Source organism: Camelus dromedarius, chromosome 21, assembly GCF_036321535.1.
Source record: "Camelus dromedarius isolate mCamDro1 chromosome 21, mCamDro1.pat, whole genome shotgun sequence".
Lineage (NCBI taxonomy): Eukaryota > Metazoa > Chordata > Mammalia > Artiodactyla > Camelidae > Camelus > Camelus dromedarius.
In genome coordinates, this window is record NC_087456.1 from 35,083,251 (window position 1) to 35,098,745 (window position 15,495).

Consider the following 15,495-nt stretch of genomic DNA (forward strand, 5'->3'; position numbering starts at 1 on the left):
AATACAAAACTAATAAAAACTGTGTAGATAAATTGGTTCTATATGTTGGTTTATATAATGGTTTATGATATACATATATAAATTGGTTTATGATAAATGTGTGTGATAGCTGTTTACCCTAATTTTCTCCTGCAGATTTAGATATATAGTAAGCTAAGTGTGAAAATTTAACCTTACAATCAAGGCTATCGTAGTAAATTCTGGGTCAAATAAATACAGGTATATAGGTGGCGGTTCATTTGGAGTCTTACGGTTTAAAACTTACCATCTTTACTGACTGCTGTCTTTTGATTAAACTTCCCTGAACAATCGTAAGATCACTTTAAAGCCTCTGGTTGTGATTGTGGAGAAAACTGCTTGTTTGACATGAACGCTCACGGGTGAACGTGCCCCGTAGAGCGGCCGACTCCCTGTGAAATCGCCGACCGGGTCGCGCGCGTTCCCAGGCGCGCAGACAGACGCTCAGCAGCGCGCGTGCCGTCCCGGGAGCGCGCAGCCGCCCGCGGCGCCCCCGCGACCGGCTCAGCGCGGCGGCGGGGCTGAGTCGCTGTGTCGTGTGTCTCTGCAGCTGCGGCAGCTGGTGAACATGTGCATCAACCCGGACCCGGAGAAGCGGCCGGACATCACCTACGTGTACGACATGGCGAAGAGGATGCACACCTGCACCGCCAGCAGCTGAGCGCCGGGCGCCCGCCGGCCCCGCATGCGCGGCAGTGTTTCTGTGCAGATCATACCTCCCCGATTTGGGTGTTAAGATTAGTATTTCAGAGCTAATGTGCTTTGAATCCTTAACCAGTTTTCATCTAAGCTTCATTTTGTACCAGTTTAAGTCACCTGCTCGCAACCCCCAAATGACTTCGGATAAGCAAATTGCATGTTAGCAGAGCAAACGGAACATGATGGTTTTTAATGGCTCAAGATTTTTAGAATTATTTAGAGTTTTGTGCCGATAAGCTGTGTTCAGATAGATTCAGTGCCAAACGTTGGAAGTGCAGCTTGGCCTCAGCCAGACACCCTCAACCTGCCGGAAAGTGTCTGAGCAGGTGACTTGTGTGCTTTTCACTCATTTGTGGACATTTGAGATGAACACAATTGTGAATTTTTGTGATTATTTTATTTTTAAAAGTTTGAAGTATGTGCTTTTAGTTCTTAGCATTGCAGCTTTCAAATAGACTTAAGATAAATGTAAACTATTTGAGAAGCATTTAAAATTCTTAGCTTTTACATTCAAAATGCGACTGTTAAATGTGAAAAGATTTGGGGACAAAATGTGAGTCAGACACTGAAGAATTTTTTTTTTGCTTTGTTTTGTTTTAATATCTTTGATATTCTCCTTGCATTAACACGGTATAAATGAATCCATTTAAAAAGTGGTTAAGGATTTGTTTGGCTGGTTTGATAGTAGTTTTGAAAGTTGCACATTGCCCAAGGCTTTTGTGTGTGTGTTTTAACTATTGTTTGTACATTTGAAAAATATTCTTTGAATAACCTTGTAGTGCTATGTCTCAGTGCCTCTGTGAGTTTCAGAGCTCTGCACCTGACCGCACACTGTAGTGTAAGCATAGGTTTTTATTCATAGATTTTATTGAAGTTCTGGTTGGTCCCCTTCAGAAATTTTTTTATATTCTTCAAGTTCCTTTCCTATTTATATTGTATATGCATTTTATCCATTATTGTTTCAGATTTTCTGACAACCTAATAGCCTTTAAAAAATGCCTGGTGTACCAACACTTTTCCTGGATTGAATACTTTCTTGTTTAACTTTCTAAAACCTGGGCCACCCCGTGTGCATGGACTTAGTCTTGTCAGGGAGGAAGAAGGGAGGTGTGTTGTATGGTACCTGTGAATGTTGACACTGTTTCAATTCATTGAAGGTTGTAATTTTAGAATATGTTTATAAAGGCATGAAAACTGGCCAGGGCCACAGCCAGCATTTTTATGAGATTAACATTTCTATTGAGAAGCTTTTTGGCAAAGTGCTGTATTCACACGTGACGGTGACAGAGCTGGTAACACTTGGGTTGGCTTAAGGGAATGCAGGGTTCAGTCAGTGCTGTTGTGGAGATGTTTGCCCTGAAGGCCCTCGTGTTCGTGGTGACCAGCGCCTCACAGACTTGTGAAGCCAGAAGGCTGGGCGGCGGTCACTGTGTAAGGACTCCGTGCCGCCCTGTAACCTTGGGATCCACAGTCCTGCCAACGGGAACACCTCATGCTTGGAGAACACCTACCTTTAGCCGCTTTAGAACTGCTGGTTTTGTTTTTTCATAAAGTACTTTTCTTACAGTCATTTGAATATTTTCAAGTCATTTGTAAACTTTAAAGATGTACAAAGGGCAGAAGTGTCAACTTTTTTCCCCTAAATTTAATCAGCTTTAGTATCTTAATCAGTTCTGAATGGAGGATAATTTTATCTTGGGATCAGCCAAGGAGAGCTGGTTGTTCTAGGTGTGAGATGCTGCGCTGTTCCTTCCGGATCCTGGGGACTTCCCTGTGCCCTCGGCGCCCTCACGTGTCTCCAGGGTGACGAGTGGATTGTTTGTGTTGACCATTCGTCTCGTGTCCATTTTAATGTAATATAATTGAGTGAGATGCACTGTTCTCCATCTGGAACGGATATGCTCCTTTTTCTTGCAATTTTAAAAACTACATGGTTCAAATTCATTAGCTTGACTCATCACAGGCATTTAAGCAAAGATTTAAATGTTTCTTTTAGGTGAATCTGTCTGCTAGGAAGAAACAGCTGGGAAGAATTTAATGATCAGGGAAATCCATGGTTATTTTCTACATGTGGAAACTTTTTGTTTGGGATAATCTTTTTTTAATCTAAGTGTTTATATTTTTCTTGAAGAAACTGCTGTGCAAAAGACAAATTTTAATTTTGAACAGGATCATTTCAATGAATTATGAAGATGATTAGAAGTTTTAATTTTTATAATCACCTATAAAATGTTCTCTTTATATTTCTGTTTATAAGTAAATCTTGTATTGATTAAGTAAGACATTTGAGTTGATTTGAAGAACAGTAAAATGTAAGGGACATCTGATTCTAAACTTTATTCAGACTTTGGTCCGGCTCCCCAGGGCACCGCGGGGAGGGGCGGCTGGTTTGTACGCCGAGGTTTGGGAATGTTGGCGGAGGGTGTCCCTGTGGAAGTAAGCGCTCAGCAACACGCAGTGATTGTGAATTCAGTGAGACGTGACAGTTGCTTCCTGGTTGCTGCCCATCTACATGGTGTCTGTCGCGAAACAGCGTTCTTGTGTCACGATCCTGCAGGTGTTGCTGTTAACATTTACATATTTATTTTAACCAAAATGTTATTCCTATTAATGTTTTTTCTTTAAAATGAATGTATTATGTTTATAACCCACAAATGCATAATTATCCTATGCCTCATATTTCAATAGTACTGTAATATGGACTTCTTTTGTGAAATACTTTTGTTCTGCTTCAAATACACATACTAAAAAGAATCTGTTGTTAGCTTTGAAAATTGTATAATATCCCAATATAAATAAAAATATAAAATTAAAAAAATGAGTACAACAAAAAATGCTATGCATCTATGATTTGTCCCCCCAGGTCCACCGTGGTTTCTTTCACTTAACCCGCAGAAGCAGCTCTTACTTCCGTAACTTTGCCGTTTTGCAGAAGCCTAGGATTGGAGACCGCCGAGATGGTAATGGAGGTCTGACAGACCCTAAGAAGTGGGCGCTGAAATGTGCTGCTTCACATGTCCCTGTTCTATTCAGGACATCACTTGCTGTCTTCGAATAAGAAAAGTTCCTGAAAAGTAAAAAAATTCAGGCCACAGGTTCAGTTCCTGTCACTGTAATAGACTACTGGTGACAGGGCCGGTGGCCTGAATGTTCTTTTCACGTAGTGACTGAAGATGGCTGCTCTGCCTGGAAGCTCAGAGGCTGCAGGATCTTGACGGGGTGGAGGCCGCCAGGCTGGTGCTGGAGGGTTGGGTACACCGTACACAGCAGAGTCGCATTCCGAGAGGCTGTGGTGGGGCACCGCTCCTTTACAGCCTACAGCGGACACTGAAGCAGCCGCAGCCTGATAATGTGCGTGCTTGCGTGACTGTGAGCAGCAGGAAGTCTCGGGTACAAGTTGTGCTGGACTAGTTAACGCTTTATTTCAGAAGTACGTTAATCAGAACAGTCATGACCAGACACACGTGATTAAATGTATTGTTGGTGCAGCGGTAGTTACCACCAAACTGACAGAATAACTTTTTAAAATCAAAACAATGACATTAATCGGGAGGTTTATCTGAGGGAGTCCCTTTCTGGTCTTCTTACATGTCCATTTCATTGTTCACTTGGATCTCGTTAATCTAATTTGAATCCTTAACAGGTGAAAACAAAGTAAAAGAAAACTTTTAAGTTGTAAGATTTGTAACCAGGGGGTTTTAAGTAAATTATTTGCACTGTATTACACTGCATAGAAAATAGTTTTTTTCACTCCTTTCTAGAAGCATAATCCTGCTCATAAATTGTGTCTCTGATCCTCATTTTCTCAAGTGTAAAGTCAGGATGTAAATCCCTAACTCTACAAGAGAATTAAATGCCGATACGTTTTATGAAGGGTTGGGTGCAATGCCAGGGACCCAGTGAGTGTGTGCTACACGGAGCTGTGGTTACACCATGTGTGTCTCTTCTGGCTCCAGCCTCGTCTGCTTGTGCCTGATTCTCCCCTTTGAGCCTGATGGGAATGGTTTTTCAGGGGCCCCAAGCTCTTTCTCACCTTAGGGCCAGTTCATCTTAAACAGCTCTTCCCTTTAGGTCAGAAAGAATCCTACAACCTTTCCATGGCTGACATTAAACACACCTCTTCAGGAGCCGCTCAGATGGCCCCCTTCACTTTTCCTTTGGTGCTGACTGCACTGCACCCGAGTGATTACTTGTGTGATCCTTTGTTTACTCACAGTCTAATCAGACTAGACCCCAGGCTCTAGTAGGACAAGTACGTCCTGTGTTCAGGGTGCTGGTCTGCACCTAACACAGTGCCCCCCTCAGGGGAGTCACGCAGTTTACTTTTCTCAAATTAATAAGTAATATGGTGCTTGTGGTGCCGTGAGTGGAGCCGAGTGCCCCCAGAGGCCGCGCATGGATGCAGAGACAGCAGTCGGGGAAGGAGGGACAAGTAAGGAGGGAAAAGAGTCAAAAACTGAAAGAAGCTAAACCAGAAGAAAAATGTGAAGTTACCAGTCACCGTAAGTTACAAAGAAATAGAAGTTAACAAGGATTAAGGTCGGAACCTTGGACCTAGTAGACGTCACGGCAATGTTCAAGGTGGCCGTTTCAGGAGGAGACGAGTAGAAAACAAGGGGGGACAAGCAGGGGTGATGCACGTGGAGGAAAACAGTCCCCAAGTGCAGGAGGCACAGAGACACCATGCAGAGTTAGCCCTGAGAGGAGCACACCGAGACATACTGCGATCAAAGTGACAAAAACTCTAGGGATCAGGAGAGAATATGAAAAGCAACAAGAGAAGAGCGACAGATAACGTACAACGGAGCTCCGTGGACTGTTAGCTGATTTTTCAGCAGAAACGACAGGCCAGCAGGGAGTGGGGCATGATACATTTAGGGTAATGAAAGGGAAAAGGCTACGGCAAAGGAAACTCTGTCCAGCAAGACTTGCTCAGACGTGATGGAGCCGTCAGAGCTTTACAGACAAGCAAGAGCTTAAAGGATTTAGCGCCACCAAACCAGCTCTACAAAAAATACTAGAGGGACTTCTACAGGCAGAAAAGGAAAGGCCACAACCAGGAACGAGGAAACTACGAAACGGAGAAGCTCGCCGGTAAAGGCAAGCCGAGTAAAGGCAGGACGCCATCCACACGCACGCGAGGAGGAAAGGGTAAGGGCGAAGTAGCCAAATCACCGGTACCCGCAATGAGCAGGTAGGGGACGCACAAAACAAGTAAATTTAAAATCCGATACCAAAAATAGTCATCACGAGGGGAGAATACAGATGCAGACAGTCTAAAATGCATGTGAAGGTAAGAGATCGGCAACCTAAAGCAGTCATGTGTTTATGCAGACTGCTAGGCCAAAACCTCGTGGTGACTGCAAACCAGAAATCTGTAGCAGATACACACACAGAAAAGAAAACGAAGTCCAAACGTAACACTATATAGATCGTCACAAAATCAAGAGAGACCAAAAGGAGGAAAAAAGAACCTACAAAAACAAGTCCAAGACCATTAACAAAATGGCAATAAGAACATACATGTCAATAAACACCTTAAACATAAACGGAATAAATGCTCCAACCGGAAGATACACTTCAGGAGAACGTGTGTTCTGCTGCTTTTGGATGGGATGCTGTGGAGTTATCATTTAGGTCCATCTGGTCTAATGTGTCATTTAAGGCCTGTGTTTCCGTAGTGATTCTCTGTCCTGATGGCCTGTCCATTGATACCCCACTATTTTTGTGTTATGTCAATTTCTCCCTTTATGTCTGTTAACATTTGCCTTATATATTGAGATGCTCCTATGCTGGGTGCATACATATTTACAATTGTTATATCTTCTTATTAGATTGATCCTTTAACCATTATTTAGTGTCCTTCTTTATCCCTTGTAACAGTCTTTAATTTAATGTCTGTTTTGTCTGATATAAGAATTGCTATTCCAGCTTTCTTTTGATTTCCATTTGTGTGGAATACCTTTTCCATTCCCTCACTTTCAGTGTGTATGTGTCTCAAGATCTGAAGTGAGTCTCTTACAGGCAACAAATATATTAGTCTTATTTTTGTGTGCATTCAGCCATTCTGTATCAAATAAGAAATGAAAGAGGAGAAATAGTAACCAATACCACAGAAGGAAAAAAAAAAAAGAATACTATGAGCAGTTATATGCCAACAAACTGGACAGCCTGGAGGAATGGACAAGTTTCTAGAAACGTACAGTCCACCAAAACTGAATCAAGAAGAAATAGACAATTTGCACAGACCAATCACTAAAAGGAAATAGAATCCATAATTAAAAAATAAAAAACTGTCTGCAAACAAGTCTAAGACTGGATGGCTTCACTGGGGAAATCTACCAAACATACAAAGGAAAACTTACACTGATCCTTCTCAAACTTTTCCAAAAGTTTGAAGAGGAGGGAACACTCCCAGAGTCATTCTATGAAGACGCCATCACCCTGATACCAAAACCAAAGACACCACCAAAAATGAAAATTATAGGCCAGTATCTTTGAAGAATATAGATACAAAAATTCTAAACAAAATATTAGCAAACCAAAGCCAATGACACATAAAAAAGATCATACACCATCATCAAGTTGGATTCCTCCCAGGGTCGCAAGGAGGCTCCACTCACTCAGATCAGCCGATGGGATGCACCACAGCAACAAAAGGAAAGACAAAGTCCACATGGTCATCTCAGTAAGTGCAGAAAAAGTACTTGATAAAATTCAGCATCTATTCATGATAAAAACTCTCACCAAAACAGGTATAGAGGGAACATATGTCAATGTAGTAAAAGCTATTAATGACAAACCCATCGTCAACATAATACTCAAGGCTGAAAAGTTGAATGGAATACTACTCAGTCGTAAAAATGAACAAAATAGTGTATGCTGTCACATATATGTGGAATCTAAGAAAAAAATTGACACGAACATTTTAAAAGCACAGACTCATAGACATAGAAAACAAACTACAGTTACCCACAGAGAAAGGGGAGATGAATCAGGAGTTTGGGGTTTTTAGGTACAAACTGCGACATATAAAGTTGGTAAACAACAAGGCCTTACTGTACAGCACAGGGAACTCTATTCAGTACGCTGTAACGGCCTATAATGAAAAAGAGTATGAAAGTGTACGTACATGTGTGTATAACTGATCACGATGCTGTGCCCCTGAAACTAACACAACCTTGTAAATCAACCAGGCTTCAACTTAAAAAATCATATTTATCAACAGACTTTTGCTAGTTTTAGCATTAACTGATCATTCTTGCCTGTTTTAATTATTACTATTATGGTTCCCAAATGGTGACTTTCCAGTTGTTATTTCTTCTATGTTTATTAGTTGGCATGGTATTGTAAGGAATAACTTTCTCTTTTTCTTCTGTTTGTCTCTTACTCCTTCATTATTTATGTCAGGATAGACATACATTCCTATATTACTCAGTGGGTCGTAATCTGTTAGCATCATTTATTTTGATGCACAAGTTGTCCTATGTTTGCTTAGTAGGAGCCCCTGCAAACTGACTCCTGTGTCTTTTTGGTAAATCCTCATCATTTTTTAGTACCTCCTTCCTTTGTGGCACAAAAAGATATTAAATGTTCATCTTGTGTTTTCCCTTCTCTGGTCCTAGAAACAGTCCCTTCTTCCGGGAGCACTGGGATTTTTTAAATTGGATAATGGTATTCAGAAATCAGGATGTGGGCGCTAAGTGTACTCATTTCTTTGGGATGGCCTTGCTTCTGAGCCCTTCCAGTAGACAGAGCTGGGGATGTATGTCTGAGCTCACACACAGACACACACGCCCCAGAGACGTTGTAGGTTCAGTTGCAGACTACTATAATAAAGCGAGTATTGCAATGAAGCAATTCACATGAATGCTTTGTTTTCCCAGTGCGTACAAAAATGATTGACAGTCTACTTCAGTCTACTGAGCGCAATAGCATTTTGTTTTAAAGGACAATATACACATCTTAATTATAAAACACTTTGCCACTAAAAAATGCTAACCGTTACCTGAGCCTTCAGTGATTCATAATCTTTTTGCTGGTGGAAGATTTTAAATATTACGAGAGTTACGAAAATGTGACATGGAGACAGGAAATGAGGAAATGGTGCTGGGAAAGTGGCACTGGTAGACTTGCTTGACACGGAGGTGGCACAATCTTTCAGTAAAAGACGTGGTGTCTGCGCAGCGCCGTGAAGCAAAGCAGGATAAAACAAGGTCAGCCCATGTGCACGTGCATCTGTTTCTGTATCTATCTGCCTGTATTTTAAAGATTAGGAAAAAAAAATAAAATAAAGATTAGGAGGTCCCACCAGCGCTCCCAGTTCTAATCCAACACCACTTTTTTTTTTTTCCTTTTTTTCCAAATTTTAACTCTTATCTGGCAGTGGGAAACCTGTCTTTCACTATCAATATTTTGCTCACTCCCACAGTTTGTAACCAGTCTCCTGATCCCACCGACCCCTCCCTGGCTCAGTCTGCCTCCATGTCCCGCCCTGCGGACCCCTCCAGCCCCCTCTGTCTCAGTGGAAGGAAAATGAAACAATATATAGTTTTTTAGAAGACAGAAAAGGAAAAGGAAAAAGATATGTTAAATGTTTGTAAAATAAACATTTAGACTCAAACATAACAGGTGAAATGATCAATCAACAACCCACATGTGTGCACAACTTTGCTGAAATCAGCACGCAGAACTACTCACTTAAACTGGAAACTTTTCCCAGCATAGATTCAACAGATAGCTTCTCTTTCAGTAATATCCCTAATATGTAACCAGAAGTTGCTGCTCTCAAATATTTCCCCTTAACATCAGTAAGTAGCTAGTTTTTCAGTCATCTGTCAACATGCAGCAAATATTCCAAGAGAGCTATTCCCGCCTCTTATATCAGTGATTCTTGATTCTTGTTCTGTTATCTTCTGTAAAGTTAAAATGTCACCTCTGTGCTCATCGTTTTTCATCTAACATTGCCTTCTGGCTAGATCATAAAATTCCTGTTGCTGTCTTCTCAAGAAAACATCCCTCTTTCTGTCTCCCGCAGATCGGTGGGCATCCTCGCCCTGCTGCTGCGAGCAGGACACCTCCCCTGCGGTCACTTCGCACCAGCACTGTGCTGAGATTGGCACTTAACGCAGATGGACTTTTCTGAAGTTATTCTGACATAAGGAAACAGAGTGATTAGTAAGACTAGACCATTTCATGAGCAACACATCCTGAACTAAGAACCTGCCATCTTTCCAAAGTGCGATACCTCTGGAGCAGGCAACCCCAGCGCAGGGAAAGGCCCCGGGGCTCTCCCTAGCCAGAGACTGATGTGCCATCACATCCAACCAGCAGGACATCAAATTAAGCTTGATTTTTTAAATTCGAATACTGCCGCGTTCATCAATTGCCAATAACCCAAATCTCCTAACTGCTTTACCTGCCCCCAGAGCTTTCCTTGCAACAGTCGGCACGAACTGTTTATCATGCCAACCACAGCATGTCACTTTCTCTGCTCAGAATCCTTCAGCACTTCCTGTTGCCCTTAGAATAAAATCCAGACTCTATCACAGCCTGAAAAGGCATCTGATTCTTTCCCATTCACTTCGCTGCAGCTGCACTGAGGCTCTTTTCTGTTTCCAGGATGCACCTGTCCATTGGGGAGCTAAAACATCAGTAAGTTAAGACATTGTTTTACTGTCTCTCTCCCGTTGTGCTTTGCTGATGGGTAAACTCAGCAAAAACAAACTGATGAATGAATAATGGGGGGGGGCCCTCAGTGCTGAGCCAGCAGCATGGGATGGATGGGGCTGGGGGTCGATGACAGGGAGGCCCAGGAAGACCCTTCTTCAGCATCCTGGAAGATCTCTGTTCACGGTGGTCGAGATAGATGGAGTGTACTTAGATTTAATTTGTATTCAGTGGGGCACTAAGTTCTAGCCGTGATGCCAAGACAGATCCCCACCTTTGTTTTTTGTTTTTGTTTTTGTAAATTGCCATAATTATTTCATGAAGTAGCTTTTATATTATGTCCATTTTGAACAAGATTAGGCAGATTAACCTGCAGTGTTGACTGGCTCAGAGTCACACAGCCTGGAAGTGGTGGAAGTATCCCCATGCCATGATACGCCCTAAATATTCGTGTGGAAAACCAGTGGATGAGAAAAGTGTTAAGAAGACAAGGGCCAAAAAGGAATCTGAGAAAGAATACTGGGAAGTTGGCCGAAATTCAAGGGAAGTGGTTCGTTTAAAGGAAGAACGGCTCTAAGTGCCGGCTGGGCCTCAGCGTTGCGGCTGAACAGCTCAGGTGGCCGTCGATTGGCATTCGCGTTCCGTTCTGCTGAGAATGTGGAAGCAGATAGGATTCTCCAGCACTGTTCTGCTTATTGCAAATGTTGTCTCAAAGCTCTTCGCGTCTGTTTTGTGAGTTGTCAGGTACCTACCTAGTGAAGGACTAATTTATTTTAGTGCTTGTAAACAAGCATCATGCGTTTTTAAATCAGATACAAGGTGGACTGTGATGCAGAAATCTGAGAATACACTTGAATGCTACAGATACAACCCGAATGCCTTAATTTTAGGCTGCATTGTGTTCATGTTTCAGAGAAAGTGTGCTTTACTTTTAACCTTAGTAACGTTCAGAAACACACCTTTAAAAGGACGCCCGCCTCATAATCTTACTCACCAGCGCTGACAGTTGAAGGAAATTGAAGAAAACGTACATGTGACATGAATATTCTGAGTTCTGTTTGTCACTTTCGTTTTCCTCTTAACTCTCAAGGGTGTGCCAGACACAGCGTTTGGGAGAGCTGCCCTGCCGCCCCGTAATAATGAGGCAATAATGAGATAAATTAGGTGCGAATCACATCAGTGGGGTTTTTCCTGCTCCTGTTGATTTGTCAAAACACTTTTATCATGGAAAAGCACAAATGAAAATAACTGTTTTCTCTCTCTGACTGAAACAGCCCGCTTCAGGCTGGGTGTTCGCCTCCAGAGCCTAGAAAGCCCTGAGCTGCCTTCCTGGAGTCCCGGGAACCAGGCTGCCTCACCCAGTCTTGGTCTGTCAGTGTTTTACTCTGTGCTCTGTGCAAGGCTCTCTTCCAGTGGAGGATTGAAAGCTCGCTCTTATGTACACAAAAATCAGATTTCTGTCTTTGTACCAGAAAATGAAGCCATTATTTTGTCTTCCAATAGATGTCACTTCCCCAGCACTGGCGCTGTTGTCAGCAAGGCGGTGACACCGGTGGAGGGTTCATTAAACAGAGCCCCGCTGACACTGACCATTGAGCCTGCAGCCCGCGCAGGTGCACGTGGCTGCCGTGTCCCCCTCTGCTCTTCACTTCTCTCCAGGGAGAGCCAATCAGAAGAAACGGCCCTCATGACTGGCGCTTTGAGAAGCAGAGAGCAGTTTGATTTCAATTGCCAACCTGTCCCCTAGGTTGGTAAATCAAATTTCAGTCTCCTAAGGGCAAAAAGAACGTGTAGCCTGATTGTGTGTGTGTCTGTGTGTGTGGTGTGCGCACTGTGTGCTAAGATCCAGCCTTCCCATAGGTTAAACCACAGGAATTCAACTGGTAACTTAAAAACGAGGAATTCAAAACATACTCGCCCTTTAGAAGTGAGATTAGCATTCTTTACACATCCTATTATACCCAGAAATCCGGGATCACACATATAACACCGGGGGCATAAGATGAACAAGCTTCAGTTTGAGTCGTGTCATTACAGAAAACTGTGTTCCCCTTTTTGTGTATTTGGTGAAGTGTGGAGAAGGATGATTAAAAAAATTTTTTTCTTTTTTTTAAATTATTTTTTGCGGGGAGGAGGTAATTAGGTTGGTTGGTTGGCTGCTTGATTGATTTAATGGTGCACTGGGGGTTGAACCCAGGACCTTGAGTGTGCTAAGCACGCACTCTGCCACTGAGCGGTACCCTCCTCTCTAGGGATGACTTTTTAAAAACCTGTACTTCTGCCAAGTTGTCAACCTAGGATGCTCATTTCTTTCAATAAAATTTTTGATAAATGACATTTCCCCCAACTTTATGCTGTGAGACTCCAAAAGTGATTAGAAATCTAGAAACTAATCTTATTTGCAGTGCATCCAGGACACCTTGCTACAGAAGTGGGAGTGCCATGCCAGCTCACCTTGGGCGTTCTACACTCGAGCCTTTTCTCTCCAATACGTCCTCTGCCAAAAAGTCCAGAGACAGCATAAAGGGGCCGGAGTGTGGTACAGGCCACAGCTGAGTGTGTGTGACGGAGCCCGTGTGTGCAACCAAAGCCCCACTATTAACATGTGAGAAGGGAGGGGCGGGAAGCCACCATGGCAGCCTCTTCCTCGGTGAGCTTACGGCTGCTTCGCGCCCTGGGAGTGTGCAAGTCCTGGTGGGTTGCCCCCAAGCAGAGGTGGGGCTTAAATCGGAGCCCACTCCCCGGGGCCCAGCGACTTCAGAAGCAAGGCTGAAACCTGAGCTATGTCCCAGGCAGCTTTGGAGGTTTTTAACGCCACTGGTGTCATTGTGAGCCGAGCATTTGTGGGATATCTCAGCAGATTACTGGTGCCTGTTGGGGCGGGTCTGATACTAGCAGCTGCGGGCTTTGTGGGCTCACATACCCGGAGGTGGAGTCGGAGTACAGGCTGCCCCCCAGGCGCGTGACTGTGCACAACTGCAGTGGGGCCTGGGGCCTGACTTCAGCAAGTGCTTCTGAGAGCACAGTGTGAGGGACATCAGGGCAGCCTGCCTGCTCCCCACCACTGGGGTGGGGCTGAGAGCACAGTGGTGGAAATTACTGCCACAGAGCAGAAAAGAAAAGGAAAAAGAATGAAAAGAAATGAGGACAGTTTAAGAGACCCCTGGGAAACATCAAGCACACTAACATTCACATTGTAGGGGTCCCCAAAGGAGAAGAGAGACAAAAAGGGCCTGAGAAAATATGTGAAGAGATAATACCTGAAAACGTCCCTAACTTGGAAATAGTCACCGAGCCCAGGAAGCCCAGAGAGTCCCACACAGGGTTAACCCTAAGAGGAACACCCCTAAACATATTGCAATTAAAATGAAAAAATTAAAGATAAGAAGAGAATATTAAAAGCAAAAAGGGAAAAGCAACAGGCAGCATACAAGGGAACTCCCATAAGACCATTAGCTGTTTTTTTTTTTTTTTCAGCAGAAACTACAGGCCAGAAGGGAGCAGCGCGATATGTTTAAAATGATGAAAAGGGAGTACCTGCAACCAAGAGTGCTCTACCCAGCAAGTCTCTCGTTCAGATCTGATGGAGAAATAGAAAGCTTTACAGACAAGCAAAAGCTAAAAGGATTCAGCACCACCAAACCAGCTTTGCAGCAAGTGCTAAAGGACCTTCTCTAGGCAGAAATGGAAAGGTCACAACTAGAGACAAGAAAGCTATGAGCTGGGAAAGCTCACTGGCAAAGGCAGACACGCAGTAAAGGCAGGGTATCAACAGCACACGAACGAGGAAGACGGGCAAAGACCAGAGCGGTGAAACCACCTGTGCCCGCAGCAGGCGGCCGAGGCGCACACACCACAACTGAGCGCGAGCTACAGCCTCAGAACCAGCGATCATCGTACTAAGTGAAGCCGGAGAGAGAAAGAAAAATACCATGTGATACCACTTACATGCAGAATATTAAAAAGTGACACGAGTGAATGTATTTACAAAACAGAAGCAGACTAACAGACATAGAAAACAAACTTATGGTTACTGGGGGGAAAGGGGAGGGTGGAAGGATAAATTAGGAATTAGGGGTTTTCAGATACTAACTACTGTATATAAAATAGACAAACGACAAGGTCCTACTGTACAGCACAGGGAACTATATCCAGTATCTTGTAATAGCCTCGAATAAAAAAGAATATGAAGAGGTGTATATATATAACTGAATCACTGTGCTGTACACCAGAAATTAACACATTGTAAAACAACTATACTTTGATTTTAAAAAGTATAAGGCTAGCTGACACTTAGGAAAGTCTATCAATGTAACTCACCACAATAACTGATTAATGCAAGAAAATAAAAGATTACATCAAACATGCAGAAAAAGCATTTGATAAAAGTTCCATACCCTTTCACATAAAAAGAAATTTAGCAAACAAGAATTTCTTCAGTATTTAATTTTCTAGTTAAAGAAACTGAAAAGAAAGATGAAATAAATATAATGGATTTTACTTAATTGAAATGTAAAATAATATTATTTCAATGTCAAAATTTTTTAAAAAGCACTAATGAGATATTTTGCATTCTTTTATTTATACTGTTTTACTTCTGGTATAGTTGACAGCACACCTCTGTTTTCAGTAGCCGTATTTCAGGTGATCAGTAACAATGCCTGCCTATGGGACATCACTGGGCTTTGACGCCTTCTAATAATAATTTACTGTTATCACACTGAAGGGTGAAGTAAAAGAGGTGAAACATAATGCCAAGAAAACCCCCAAACCTGGTAATCACGAGAGGAGGAAAGTACACATGCAGAGTATTTAAAATGCGTTTCAAATTAAGACATCAGCAACTTAAGGGAATCACATATATACATAGACTGCTATACCCAAACTTTCTGGTAACTGCAAAACCAAAATCCATAATACATAACACGCAGAATAGAAAAAGGATTCCGAACATAATACTAAAGATAGCCACCAAGACATAAGAGAACAGAACAAAAGAAGAGAGTGGGGAAAAGGACTGCAGAAACAAATCCAAAACAGTTAACAAGGTTGCAGTAAGAACATACGTATCAATACTTACCTTACATGTAAGTGGAATTAAATGCTCCA

The 15,495-nt window shown here is 42.6% G+C and overlaps 1 protein-coding gene across 6 annotated transcripts in view; it reads left to right on the plus strand.

Moving 5' to 3' along the window:
* The window catches only part of NEK7 (NIMA related kinase 7), a 134,325-nt gene extending 119,567 nt beyond the window's left edge, over positions 1–14,758 (plus strand). For 2 of the 6 annotated variants that reach the window (XM_064477295.1, XM_064477294.1), the window contains one exon: positions 13,864–14,749. In XM_064477295.1, the coding sequence (XP_064333365.1) occupies positions 13,864–14,064 (201 nt within the window). In that variant the 3' untranslated portion in view covers positions 14,065–14,749. Of the gene's footprint in view, positions 1–568; positions 8,934–9,754; positions 10,263–13,863 lie in introns of those variants that run through there. The other 4 variants (XM_064477297.1, XM_064477298.1, XM_031438330.2 and 1 more) reach the window with 4 other exon arrangements.
* The last annotated feature ends 737 nt before the right edge of the window (positions 14,759–15,495 follow it).